The following is a 12,892-nucleotide window of genomic DNA, read 5'->3' on the forward strand; positions in this document are numbered from 1 at the left end:
AATAAACAACGTTCAGATTGCTTCCGCTTGGTCAGTTGTCCACACCATCAGGCAAACAGTAGGGGAAGGTCGAGTTGGTCGTTGATGTCATGAAAAATTATTTCTTTGACAAACACAGCCACATGACAATCACGATTGTGTTGCATATCGTATATGTCGTCAGAAAATGTGTTTTGCGCCCAAAAGATTCACACAGCGAGGAAATATTACGTCCCTCGCTCAAGTGATTTACCCGCAGATCACTGCAGTGGTACAGTCCACAACACCCGGGTTTCCGCGCGAAAAGACGGCCCGCGCGCCCGAATTGCTTATAGCATCCATTGCAAGAATCAGCTCACAACAGGCAGTCACTGTGGAGCCGCACTGTAGTCGCCAACGGCGGGTTTGAACATTGTTTTAACGGATTTTAAAGCGATTTTATCTCTTTTGTCTTTTACGTTTAGCTAGCTGTATACCATGCCATCCAGGACTTCACTGTCTCTGCCAGAGGATGTCAGGAAAAGGTACGGTAACATTAGTAACGTGAATGCTAATAATGCCCTGGTGATGTAGCATGCATGTAGCTTGTTGTCTTGGTTCAAAAGCCACAACAACAACAACAACAGTGAAAACCACATAACTATCTGCTTCAGGCGTGCCTTGGTTGTCGTGACCGGGGCCACTACTTTACCTTTTTGTTTGTAGTAGCAGCCGCAGCTAGCGTTAGCTTGTTGCCACTTGACAGTCAGGGTTGATGCCGCATACTGAGTTAACATTAGCCCCCTGTTAACGTCAGCCAGTTAGCATCATAGCCTGTCAATGGATGGAGCAGCGTGAGGGATTTGGCGCCACTCAGGAAGTTTTGCTATGTATGTTTCTGCTAGCTCCCCGTCACTCCGGTTTTATTGCTAAAAGCTTGGTGGGAAATGTGGTCGCAGATGATTTACACATTGTCGCACGATAATTAACATAACAGTCGCCGTAGCGATGTTTTGACATGTTCGTTGTGTCTTGTTCAGGCTGGAGGTGCTGGATGAGGATGGATCTTCAGACGAGGTGGGTTCTGTGTCTCCCTGCTATCAGTAAAAGCCTGCAAGTAATCTCAACAAGTGTGACTGCAGCTGGTCACTATTTGGTGCTGATGATGAGTGCTATGTTTGTAGCTCCCGAGACCATTCAACATGATTGTAGGTTAACGGTATACTTCCACATTAATGGGAAGCATTACCCTCAGTAGGATTTCACTTATCTAAATCTTTAATAATGTCTCATTCAATTATAATTAATGACTTTGAAGGAGTCCCTCCATACGATTTAAAGCAGAAAGGTGAACTTTGCGGATGATGGTATATAGAAACGAATCCCGGGGCTGCTCCTCAGGTGCCCTGCATGTTAGAAAATTAATTTGGATTTAATATCTTGAACACTATCACTCCCCAAAGTGTGATGAAGAGATAATCAGTACCAGACTTGATGATGTCATCTTCAAGTTAAGGATTTTTTTTTTTATGTAAAGCATTTGCAGTTCAGACGGTTAATCTCAGACTTTAACACTTTAGATAGCACAATTATGAATGAGTTTGTATCATTAAGCATTAATTAGGTAACCTAGTGTCGGTATCATTTTGTTAAGTTTACCTGCTGCAAGTAGCCTTTCTGATTCTGTTATGATAGTATTCTTAAAAATGCATCATAAATTCACTGTTCATTTGTTTTGTATCCTCAAGTTCAACTTGGCTTTTCTGACGTGATACTTTTTTTATAAAAATGCCCTTCCAGGATCATGTGAAAGAGAAGCTCAAGTTGGTGCAGGACTTCCTGCATGTTGATGCTCAGGACCAGCTTACCAGCCTGGAGGAAAAGATGAAAAGTTCAGAGATCTCAATGGTTAGTGACTCTTAAGTTATAGGAATCATTACTGCTTGTTGAAATTTACTGCTCGTTATTGTCCTGTGATGTGTAATCTATTCCATGCACTTTCCACAGGAGGTGTACATCTCTAAAGTAAAGACTTTGCTGGGGAAAGAGCTTCATCTTGAAAATGGCTCACATGCTGATGGCACGGAGCAGAATGGAAAGACAAATGGCTTCACAAATGGCTCCCACAAAGATGAGGACAGTGAAGATGTTACCATGGATGTACAGGAGGAAGAGGAGGCTGTCAAGTCACCTACTGCTCCCAAGGGAAAGGGTGGACGCAGGAGCAAGGCAAATTCTGACCCCAAAAGCAAGTTTGAAACTTCTTATTGATATTTATGATGTAATAGGTGCAATTAAAGGTGGTGATGACCCCCAAATCAAATGGTTTGAAACAATGGTATATAAAAAATGCAATCTTGTTTTTCTTCTTTGTAGAGTCTCCAGCCAGTACCAGAGTTACAAGAAACAGTGGGAAACAGCCAACCATCTTGTCAATGTTCTCCAAAGTGTGCGTATATTAGTTTTGTCATTCACTCCACTCATTTTCAGCAAAAAAAACCCTCAAGTTTTGTCATGCCTTGTTCAAGTATTCAAGTATTTTTTCCCCTTTTTTTTAAAAAATATAAATATGTTTTACAGTCAAAAGCGTAAGTCTGAAGACTTGAATGGAGAAGCCACTAATGGACAAACTGAAGTGAAGAAAGAGGAAGATACTGTAGAAGAGGTGAAGTATTTTTAAATGCATGTCAGTGATATTTAAATATCAAGAGTAAGTGACCATCTCAAAGTTTGGTATCTAACATTGCCCATACTTTAAAATCTATTGTAGACTCGGGAGGAGAAGCGTCTCAAAGTTGACTCGGATGAAAGGTATGTCTTTTACACTCCAAACGTTAATTATGGTGATGGAGCTCACACAATAGTGAACGTACTAATACTTTTCGTTATGCAGTGCTGCTCCAGAGGAGTCGAAGAGCGAGATGGTTAAGCCTGTTTCTGCTGCAAAGGTAATGAATTGGGTCTTTCACCTCGGTCTCATAGCTGGAAACCTTTTTTAATCATTAATGCTTTGTACTGACATGTACTAAATGTTTTTTGGATTTGTTTTCAGACACCACCTCCCAAATGTCCAGACTGCAGACAGTATTTGGATGACACAGACCTCAAGTTCTTTCAGGGGGATCCTGATAATGCGGTAAGAGTTTGTCATTCAAGTAGTGGCTTTATTGTGTGTGTTGTTTGTAAAGCTCCAATATGTTTTGAATGAGCTACATTTTTCATGTACATTTTCACACTAATAATTAGAGTTTATCACATGAAACCCGTCATTTATTTTTTTTCAGTCTTTTTAGGTTGTTGTAATGGTGTATGTGTAATGTTTTTATTTTGACTTGAAGTACTATAAAGCTGAAACAATTCTGTGCTTTCCATCTTCAGCTGGATGAACCAGAAATGTTAACAGATGAGCGCCTCTCCCTGTTTGACTCAAATGAGGATGGGTTTGAGAGCTATGAGGATCTCCCACAACACAAGATTACAAACTTCAGGTAAGTGATTCTCCAACCGTCTTCAGTGTTTTAGGTGATACTTGGCCAGTTTACCCAGTTAAGGAAAAAAAACAATACTTGAATTGATGGAAGCAGCGAGTGAGATTTTGTTTGTGATCGCATTGATGCTTATGTCTTGCAGTGTATATGACAAGCGTGGCCATCTTTGTCCATTTGACTCTGGACTGATTGAGAAGAATGTTGAGCTCTACTTCAGCTGTGTTGTTAAACCCATCTATGATGACAACCCCTGCTTGGATGGTATGAAAACTCACATTTTCAAAATGAAAACTTAATGTGGATTGTAAATGTATTTTTACCCTTCTTATCCATTACAACCAAGCGGATTCACCTTAGCTTATGTGTGTGGTGTTTATTTATTATTTTCTTTTCAGGTGGTGTTCCTGCCAAGAAGCTTGGACCCATCAATGCCTGGTGGATCACTGGTTTTGATGGTGGAGAAAAAGCACTTATTGGTTTCACTACAGGTAGACATTGAGGAAAAAAAATTTTTTTTTTTTTTTTTAAACTTTCTGCTCCAGATTTGTATGTATTATACCTTGTATGATGCACTAATGGTTGCTCCATCTTCATTATCCAGCTTTTGCTGATTACATCCTGATGCAGTCAAGTGAGGAGTACGCACCCATCTTTGCAGTGATGCAGGAGAAGATCTATATGAGCAAGATTGTGGTGGAATTTCTCCAGAAGAATCGTGATGCTACTTATGAGGACCTTCTCAACAAGATCGAGGTGAGGACTTGTTGACCACAACATCTTTGTCTTTTTCGATCTTTTGGGAATTAAATAATGTTGTCTCTATTCAACATGGTTCTGTTTTTGTTTTGTTTTTTTCCGGGGTCATCAGTGGTCGCTGCTACAGAAGAGATAGTGTTTTATATCACATTGATGGCAAGATGTTAGTGGCATGTCCCAGAAGTGCTGAACTCAATATATAAACAGAAACAAAGAGAAGAGACGATCACTCACAGAAAAGTTCAGTCATCATGTTTCAATTGATTGTCAGAAAGTCTACCATTAACTATTTGTCCAATCCCTTTTTTTTTTTTTTTAAAGTTAATGTCAGCGGTAAATTGTTAAAGCCTCTGGCATGGGAGGATGAACAATTTAGACAAAATTTGCAATGTGAAGAGACTTTGCTTTCTTGTGACGGCAGCGGATCTGAGCTGTTGACCAAAAGCGTCAGTATTTGACTATATGAGACTCGACAATCTACCATCTTTCTCCACGCAGTTACATTTTGCTGCTTTAAGAGGGAGCTGTATGAACATTAGGCCAGTCACGCCCATACATTTGACGTTTTGTGAGTGTAACATTTCTGAGATAAAGGAAAATGTGACCCCTGACCAACTTCTGTTTCTTTGGCCCTCAGACAACTGTGCCTCCTGCAGGGCTGAACTTCAACTGCTTCACTGAAGACACACTGCTGCGCCACGCTCAGTTTGTGGTGGAGCAGGTGGAGAGCTACGATGAGGCCGGTGACTCGGACGAGCAGCCCATCATTGTCACTCCCTGCATGAGAGACCTGATCAAGCTTGCCGGAGTCACTCTGGGGAAAAGGTACAGCTGAAAGATGATTATGATTTGGTTCCTTCTTACCATAAAGAATTGGCTTTGATTCCTGAGCCTTTTTAAAGGGATAGTATGTAGGTTTATACTTAATTTAAACAGCAATCGAAAGGGGTAGGAGGGGTGTCATGCTTTTTTTCTTTTTTTAAATGTGAAGCTGCAGATTCTTGGCCCCTCGGTGCATGCAATCACCGCTTTAAGTGAAACATTGGCAGTGTACATGCTATATATAATACTTAAATGAAGACTCCCCATTTCCAGCTTCACCCAGGTTTATTAGCAGCAGCTCCTTTGCAACACACATGCTTCAAGATGTGAAGTTAATTTTATTTATTTGCTTGTATTCCTGTATTTCTGCTCCTCCCTCCTTGTTCTCCCTGATGTCTAACATTCCTTTGACATTTCCTAATGCAGCATGCTGCTGTACTGGTAGGTAGGCCTTGTTGTGAATGCATCCTTAGCTTGTATGGTGGTGTGTTAGTGTGAAGCATTTAGAGGCTATATGGACAAAAACGGCATTATTCCAGAGTTCATGCTGTAATTTTTTAATCTATAATTTTATTTTGTATTTTGCTTTTACATTGTGGTTTATTTTATCTGGCATATTTGAATTCTGGCCAAGAAGTATCTTGGTCAGTCACAATCAATACAAATTAATTATAAACAATATATAATGTCTGGTAGTATTTTAAAATAAAACAAAAAAAACAAAACAACTTAAAACTTGTCATATGAAGTGTAAGTATATAATGTACAAAATGGACTCAAGTAAGTTTTTAAGTGTAAGAAACTTGATTTAACAATCATGAAATTTTGTAATTGTTCAAATATGCAAATTTGCTTTCCTTTTCGTTCTACGTTGCAGTCATGCAAACTCTCTTCTGGTACTTTAGACATCTATTAATTCAAGGAGTATGTATGTCAAATTGGCTGGAATTATCCCTAAAAGTAATTGATAGACAAGGGAAGCAGTTTTCCGGTTGAAACTTTATTTCCATTTCTTTCTTTCTTTTTTTTTTTTTTTTCTCAAAAGGAAAATCAGTTGAAGCCTCTAACGTAAGCCACGTCTCCTGGAGAGTTTTCTCATGGCACTTAATCCAAGCTACAATAAGCTGATGGTCGTGTAACGATTAAGAGTTAGAACATGGGATATCCCCAGTGTTGTGATTTCTGATGTGAACCATATGGGTTTTATAAACTGTTCACAAGTTAAGTTACACCTGGGCTACCTTTTAGGCTGCGTTTCTTGTCTGTGTCATTTAGGGAGACAAACTACATTAACTCTTTTTGGAACACAGAGGTTTGGCCTTGGTCAACCCTGTGTTGAAACATTTTATCTTTTAATTGAGAGGGAAAATAACACTGGTTGCCACATAAGAGCAAAGTCGTAACTCTCTGCAGGCCTGAATGTTTGTGACAGCCTTAATCGGCCATTTGCATCCAACAGGAACTCTGCATTGTACATCTTTACTGTGTCTGTTTGGTTTTGTTTGCTCGTTTCTTATGTTGCATGGCCTGATGCTGTGGTGTGTTGACGGCCAGGGGCTTCATAATGCCATCGCTCCACATATCATCAGGTGTTTGTGCAAAACCAAGTAGATCTCTCCTCTGAACAGGAGCTTTATTCTATTGACAGGAGAGCTGCCAGAAGACAGGCCATTCGTCACCCAACTAAGATTGAGAAGGACAGCAAGGGTCCGACTAAAGCCACCACTACCACGCTGGTGTACCAGATCTTTGATACCTTCTTCTCTGATCAGATAGAACAGAATGATAAAGAGAGTACTGGGGCCAAAAGACAGCGCTGTGGTGTCTGTGAGGTGAGTGGTTATGAAAGTGAGACCCCACTATTTCAGCAGCATGTGGTGTGCATTTAGATGTCCTCTGTAATTCCTAACAGTTGAAATCCATATATTTTTTTCCCTGTTTTCAGGTTTGCCAATCCCCTGATTGCGGCAAGTGTGCAGCTTGCAAGGACATGATCAAATTTGGAGGAAGTGGCAAAAGCAAGCAGGCTTGTAAGCAAAGAAGGTTAGTGTATCTCTGAGTTGTTCAATCTGCAGCCTTATGAATGTATGTTGGTGGAGGTTTAGTTTCTTAATGTGTAATTACTTTGTCACAGTAAACATTTGTACTAGGCTTCTTCTACATCAGAAACAAACTTTCAAAAATGATGCTTTTATGTGCTGTAACAAGGTCATGGTACATGAAGGTCCATAGTCCTTAATTCCTTTTTTTCAACACAAAACTTTTATTTAGATGCCCAAATCTGGCAGTTAAGGAGGCTGAAGATGATGAGAACATTGAAGAGGAAGATGTTCCAGTTGAAAAGGCCAAAAAGGTTTCTCAAGCTAAGAGGAAGAAGCAGACCCTGTGCAGCCTGACATGGATCGGAGAGCCTATCCAGGTATTTGTTTTCCTCGTCCTTGGTGGTTATGATGAAGTTTTCTCGTCATGCCTTAGTACCCAGCTGTGTGTGTATACATAATGTATGTTTGTCTCCACCCCCTTCAGACTGAGGGGAAGAGGCAGTACTACAGCAAGGTCTGTCTGAATGATGAAGTGCTAGAGGTGGGAGACTGTGTCTCAGTGTCATCAGAGGATCCATCCATTCCTCTGTATCTGGCAAGGTGAGAGTGTTTAGACGCTTTAATAACATTTTGGTAACACTGGTGGTTTGCATGATTCTAATGACTTATTCCCTCTCAGGATCACGTCACTGTGGGAAGACAACCACGGAAAGATGTTCCATGCCCACTGGTTCTTTCGTGGGATCCACACAGTGCTGGGAGAGTGTTCTGATCCGCTCGAGCTCGTCCTTGTTGATGAGTGTGAAGACATGCAGCTCAATTATGTGCAAGGCAAAGTTAACGTCACGTATAAAGCCCCATCTAACAACTGGTTTATGGAGGTGAGTTTACTTGACAGAAGGTGAATTTGCATTTTCTCACACATTTTTCTTGATGCTGTGGTTATTTTTGTTTTATAGGGCGGCATGGACAATGAAATCAAAGTGATTGATGATGATGGGAAGAGTTTCTTCTATCAGTTCTGGTACGACACAGAGTTCGCCCGCTTTGTGATGCCTCCCAAGACCACTCCATCTGAAGACTGCAAGTTCAAGTAAGCACCATCCACACATGTATTTAAACTGTACTCTATATGTGTTCTTGTTTTTGTTTTTTTAAACAGTGTGTATTTTTGTGCTTCCAGGTACTGTAGCAGCTGTGTGAGGACTAATGAAAGGAAGGAACAGGAAATGCCTCGTGCATCTGAGCCCCTGCCGGACAAAGACCACGACTCAAAGGTTCTGTATAATCTGGCCTGCTTTAAGGGGTTGCAGTTTAAAGTGGGAGACGGTGTCTACCTGCCTCCTGATGCATTTAATTTCGGGTGAGGAACTTGATTAAAAATGTGGAACTTCTTCAAACTTGTATAATAAGGAATATGTCTGAGACTCGTTGCATTGTTTTCCTGCTCTCAGTGTGAAGCCAGCTAGTCCAGTGAAGCGCTCCCATAGGAAGGAAGATGTGGATGAGGAGCTGTATCCAGAATATTACAGGAAGTCCTCAGACTACATCAAGGGATCAAACCTGGATGCTCCCGAGCCTTTCCGCATCGGGCGCATCAAGGAGATCTTCTGTCACAGGCGTAGCAATGGGAAGCCTGACGCCTCAGAGGTCAAACTGCGACTCTACAAGTTCTACAGGTAAAAATACACTAGAATTATTGTTTACAGACTAAACCCTGAATGACAACAATTTATTTGTAAAGAGTTAACTGGCTTTTGTCTCAACTACCAGGCCTGAGAACACTCACAAAGGTGTCAAAGCCAGTTACCACACAGACATCAACCAGCTCTACTGGAGTGATGAAGAAGTGACCGTCGACATGGCCGAGGTGCTCGGCCGCTGTCAAGTAGAATATGGCGAAGACTTGAATGAATCGGTCCAGGACTATTCCAGCGGTGGACCTGACCGCTTCTATTTCCTGGAGGTACAGTTGGTATACTTTCTGGAAATTCAGTTTAGATCACTTTTCAGTTGATTAGCATACTGGCATTTTTTTTTAAAGAGTGCATCAAAAGATCAAATGTTGAGCTAAATTGGGAAGACTTATGCCTAAACTTGAAATCTTCAGTATTGTGTAAATGTTTGTTCTTTTGACCTTCCTCTCACAGGCCTATAGTGCAAAGTCAAAAAGCTTTGAAGACCCTCCAAATCACGCTCGCTCAGTTGTGCATAAAGGCAAAGGAAAGGGCAAAGGGAAAGGTAAAAATGCAGGCATAAGAAAATTCAATAAATCTGGTTTTAGGCTTACTGAAATCTTAATCTAATTATCCTTTTATTCTCTTCAAGGTAAAGGCAAAGGAAAGGCTTCTGCTGTACAGGAACCACAGGACTCTCAGACTGAACCACAGACACTTAAAATGCCCAAATATCGCACGCTGGATGTGTTCTCTGGCTGCGGTGGACTTTCTGAAGGCTTCCACCAGGCTGGTAAATCCTTTTTCAGTGCCACTCATGAAATGTGTTCTCGAATCCACAAATGTTTACATACATATGTCTGGGCACTACAGTTTTATTTTTCATTGCTGAAAATACGAGTCATTGCTTTCTTTAGGTGTCTCTGAGACTCTGTGGGCCATAGAGATGTGGGAGCCGGCAGCACAGGCCTTCAGGCTCAACAACCCTGGCACCACAGTCTTCACTGAGGACTGCAACGTTTTGCTGAAGTTGGTCATGTCTGGAGAGAAGACAAATTCTCTTGGCCAGAAGCTGCCTCAGAAAGGTGACGTGGAGATGTTGTGTGGAGGACCTCCTTGCCAAGGGTTCAGTGGGATGAACCGCTTCAACTCCCGCACTTACTCTGCATTCAAGAACTCCCTCGTGGTCTCCTATCTCAGGTCGGTGTCTGTAAAGAGCAGATTGTGATCATGAACCTCTAAAGATTTAGTGACCAAACACTGACATTTACAAGATGTTTTTCCTCTCTCGCAGTTACTGTGATTACTACAGACCCAAATTCTTCCTGCTTGAGAACGTGAGGAACTTTGTGTCATTCAAAAGCTCCATGGTCCTGAAGTTGACTCTACGCTGTCTTGTGCGCATGGGCTACCAGTGCACTTTTGGTGTCCTGCAGGTAGGTCTGACTAATGTGACTTTTGTCTGTCGTGTCTGACCAGTTTTGTGCTTTGGCTTGTTATCCGGAGGAATAGCATTAACTTTGGCATGTTTGAAACTCGCCCGGTAAAGCTCGTTATCTTTATTATTGTATGTGCCCTCCCCCAGATCCACCAATAGCGGTTGGCAGTGTCAGACACGGCAGCGTGAAACTGAATTGGCTATCTCAAATTCGGAGGGAGGGGATATAAAACCTCCATATTTTTTATTTTAATTAATGTAATTGAAATTAGAATTCTGACACAACCTGCCCCCTTTTCACTGTCGCACATGCAAGGGGTATTTTATGGTGATCACCTTTACACCACTAACATGCTGAATGCTGCCCTCCTCATCAGGCCGGTCAGTACGGTGTTGCCCAGACCCGCCGCAGGGCAATCATCCTGGCTGCTGCTCCGGGTGAGGAGCTGCCTCGTTATCCTGAGCCTCTGCATGTGTTTGCCCCCAGAGCTTGCTCTCTGAGCGTGGTAGTGGACGAAAAGAAATACGTCAGTAATGTCACACGGTAATATAAACATTTCCTATTCTACTATTTATTGATCCATCATTGTGGATCACAAACCCATATAGCTCAGTGTGTACACAAGACTAAATTTTCTGTCCAACAGAGGCAATGGAGGAATCTACCGAACCATCACTGTCAGAGACACCATGTCTGACCTGCCAGAGATTCGCAATGGTGCAGCTGGGTTGGAGATTTCCTACAACGGGGAGCCTCAGTCTTGGTTCCAGAGGCAGATCAGAGGCACACAATACCAGCCAATCCTCAGAGATCATATCTGCAAGGTGAGCTGTCTCACTTGGACTTTTTTGTCTTGGTAGTAACATTAACATAATATAGCTGTACTGTGTTATTGTGCTCACCTCTGTAATTGATGGTAAAAGTTAAGTTTCTAACAACAAAATATATCTATTGTGTTTTTAGGACATGAGTGCTCTGGTTGAAGGTCGGATGCGTCACATCCCCCTCGCTCCAGGCTCTGACTGGAGGGATCTGCCCAACCTTGAGGTTCGGCTGAGAGATGGCACTATGACCAAGAAACTGCGTTACACACACCCTGACAAAAAGAATGGACGCAGCAGCACTGGTGCACTCCGAGGTGTTTGCACTTGTGCAGGAGGTATGTCGGTGTATACTGAAATAATAGAAACTAAGAGAGCTTATAGTTCTAGTGTGGAGGCATCTCTGATTTATGTTTGTGGTTTTAGGGAAGCCATGTGACCCCGCAGACAGGCAGTTCAATACCCTGATCCCTTGGTGTCTGCCCCACACTGGCAACCGCCACAATCACTGGGCCGGACTCTATGGCAGATTGGAGTGGGACGGCTTCTTCAGCACAACGGTCACTAACCCTGAACCCATGGGCAAGCAGGTACATCAACTTTCTATAAATATGCATTTTTAAATCAAAAACACTTAAAATGTTTCAAAATGAACACAAAATTGCTTGACCTTATTATATCCTGTAACAGATTACTTCACTTTTGAGTCTTAATCCAAGCATTTTAATTTCAGGGCCGTGTTCTGCATCCCGAGCAGCACAGAGTGGTCAGTGTGAGGGAGTGTGCACGCTCTCAGGGATTCCCTGACACCTACCGCTTCTTTGGAAACATCCTGGACAAACACAGACAGGTAGAATCTTTTAAATCTTTTGGTTACAAAATATGGTGCGTGACAATGGCAGATTTTGGGGTCTGTCACTGTTTGGGTCACAGGACAGATTGCCAAATATTTATCCATGAGCTCATTGCTTTGCTTTTTCGTGTGCAACTTGGTTTAAACTCATCATTTTCATAGCTGCACTGTACCAAACTTAAGAGACAAAATTTGGTGACTATCTTTTGAATATAGTAGATCATTTAACAGCTCAAAATTCAGATATTTTCCAAAAACAGACTTAAAGTGAATATTAGACTTTGCTGGAAACACCCCTTCACATGAATGCTCATATTGCTCTGTGTGTGATTAGGCAACTGTTCCCTAACAAATTTACCATATCAACTTAGAAACTGATGTTTTAACACGTGCGTCTGCTGCCCTCAAGTGGCCAAAAAACAACTTATTTTGAATAAAGTACATTAATACTGAAGTTACAAACGATATCAACATGGCTGCTCTGCGAAGTCTGAAGTACATCACAGTTCAAATGACACACTGTAACAGATTATGTAATTGTTTCTTCCTGTTTCTGCCAGGTTGGAAATGCTGTGCCCCCTCCACTCTCCAGGGCCATAGGCATGGAGATTAAGAAGTGCGTCTTGGAGAGAATGAAGGGAGAAAAAGCATCAGGTGACTAATCTCTCTGAATTGTGCTCTTCTGTGTTACATTTTATACTTAAATATGCATAAAGCCTTACACACGTTTTATTTTTCCCTCCAGAGAACATCAAACAAGAGAAGATGGAGGTCACTGATTAGTCCCCCGGTTACCTTCCCAACAAGACTCGGTTCCACAGATCCTGACGTTTCAGGCAATCATTCCTTTTTGAATAAGCTGGCTTTCAACTGTGTCACTAAGTGACAGCCATGGACATTCAGTGCAGTGCCATTCCATGTTTTCGGTTTTTAAATGTGCTTTTAATCATGTTGTTGGGAAATGTTCACCCAATGTGGGATAAATTGTATGTAGTTTTTATATGTGTAATGTTTCAAATAAAGCTCTTATGAAATTG

General features: G+C 41.7%; 1 protein-coding gene across 2 annotated transcripts; it reads left to right on the forward strand.

Moving 5' to 3' along the window:
• Nucleotides 1–321: 321 nt before the first annotated feature.
• Nucleotides 322–12,892, forward strand: dnmt1 (DNA (cytosine-5-)-methyltransferase 1). Of its 2 annotated transcripts, XM_084371582.1 has the most exons (35): nt 322–503; nt 999–1,035; nt 1,759–1,866; nt 1,966–2,206; nt 2,335–2,407; nt 2,539–2,623; nt 2,729–2,769; nt 2,852–2,906; nt 3,011–3,094; nt 3,337–3,446; nt 3,589–3,707; nt 3,842–3,934; nt 4,048–4,199; nt 4,840–5,027; nt 5,451–5,465; nt 6,673–6,856; nt 6,970–7,067; nt 7,296–7,443; nt 7,551–7,666; nt 7,746–7,947; nt 8,026–8,159; nt 8,250–8,429; nt 8,521–8,745; nt 8,840–9,032; nt 9,217–9,307; nt 9,395–9,535; nt 9,660–9,942; nt 10,037–10,178; nt 10,558–10,724; nt 10,828–11,005; nt 11,145–11,340; nt 11,429–11,592; nt 11,736–11,852; nt 12,416–12,509; nt 12,601–12,892. In XM_084371582.1, exons 1-35 carry the CDS (start codon nt 457–459, stop codon nt 12,636–12,638), a joined length of 4,539 nt encoding a protein of 1,512 aa, XP_084227708.1. In that variant the 5' UTR covers nt 322–456; the 3' UTR covers nt 12,639–12,892. The 2 variants fall into 2 exon arrangements, with proteins under 2 accessions (XP_084227708.1, XP_084227709.1); XM_084371583.1 differs by lacking the exon at nt 5,451–5,465.

This window comes from Pagrus pagrus (assembly GCF_965226575.1).
Source record: "Pagrus pagrus genome assembly, chromosome: 13".
NCBI lineage: Eukaryota > Metazoa > Chordata > Actinopteri > Spariformes > Sparidae > Pagrus > Pagrus pagrus.

What these genes read in the sequence shown, in the direction of transcription:
- dnmt1 (XM_084371582.1), top strand. Translation starts at nt 457, where the DNA reads ATGCCATCCAGGACTTCACTGTCTCTGCCAGAGGATGTCAGGAAAAG. An exon ending in CTCGTGGTCTCCTATCTCAG is followed by an intron (nt 9,943 to 10,036) that starts GTCGGTGTCTGT and finishes CCTCTCTCGCAG; the next exon opens with TTACTGTGATTACTACAGAC. An exon ending in TCAGAGATCATATCTGCAAG is followed by an intron (nt 11,006 to 11,144) that starts GTGAGCTGTCTC and finishes TTGTGTTTTTAG; the next exon opens with GACATGAGTGCTCTGGTTGA.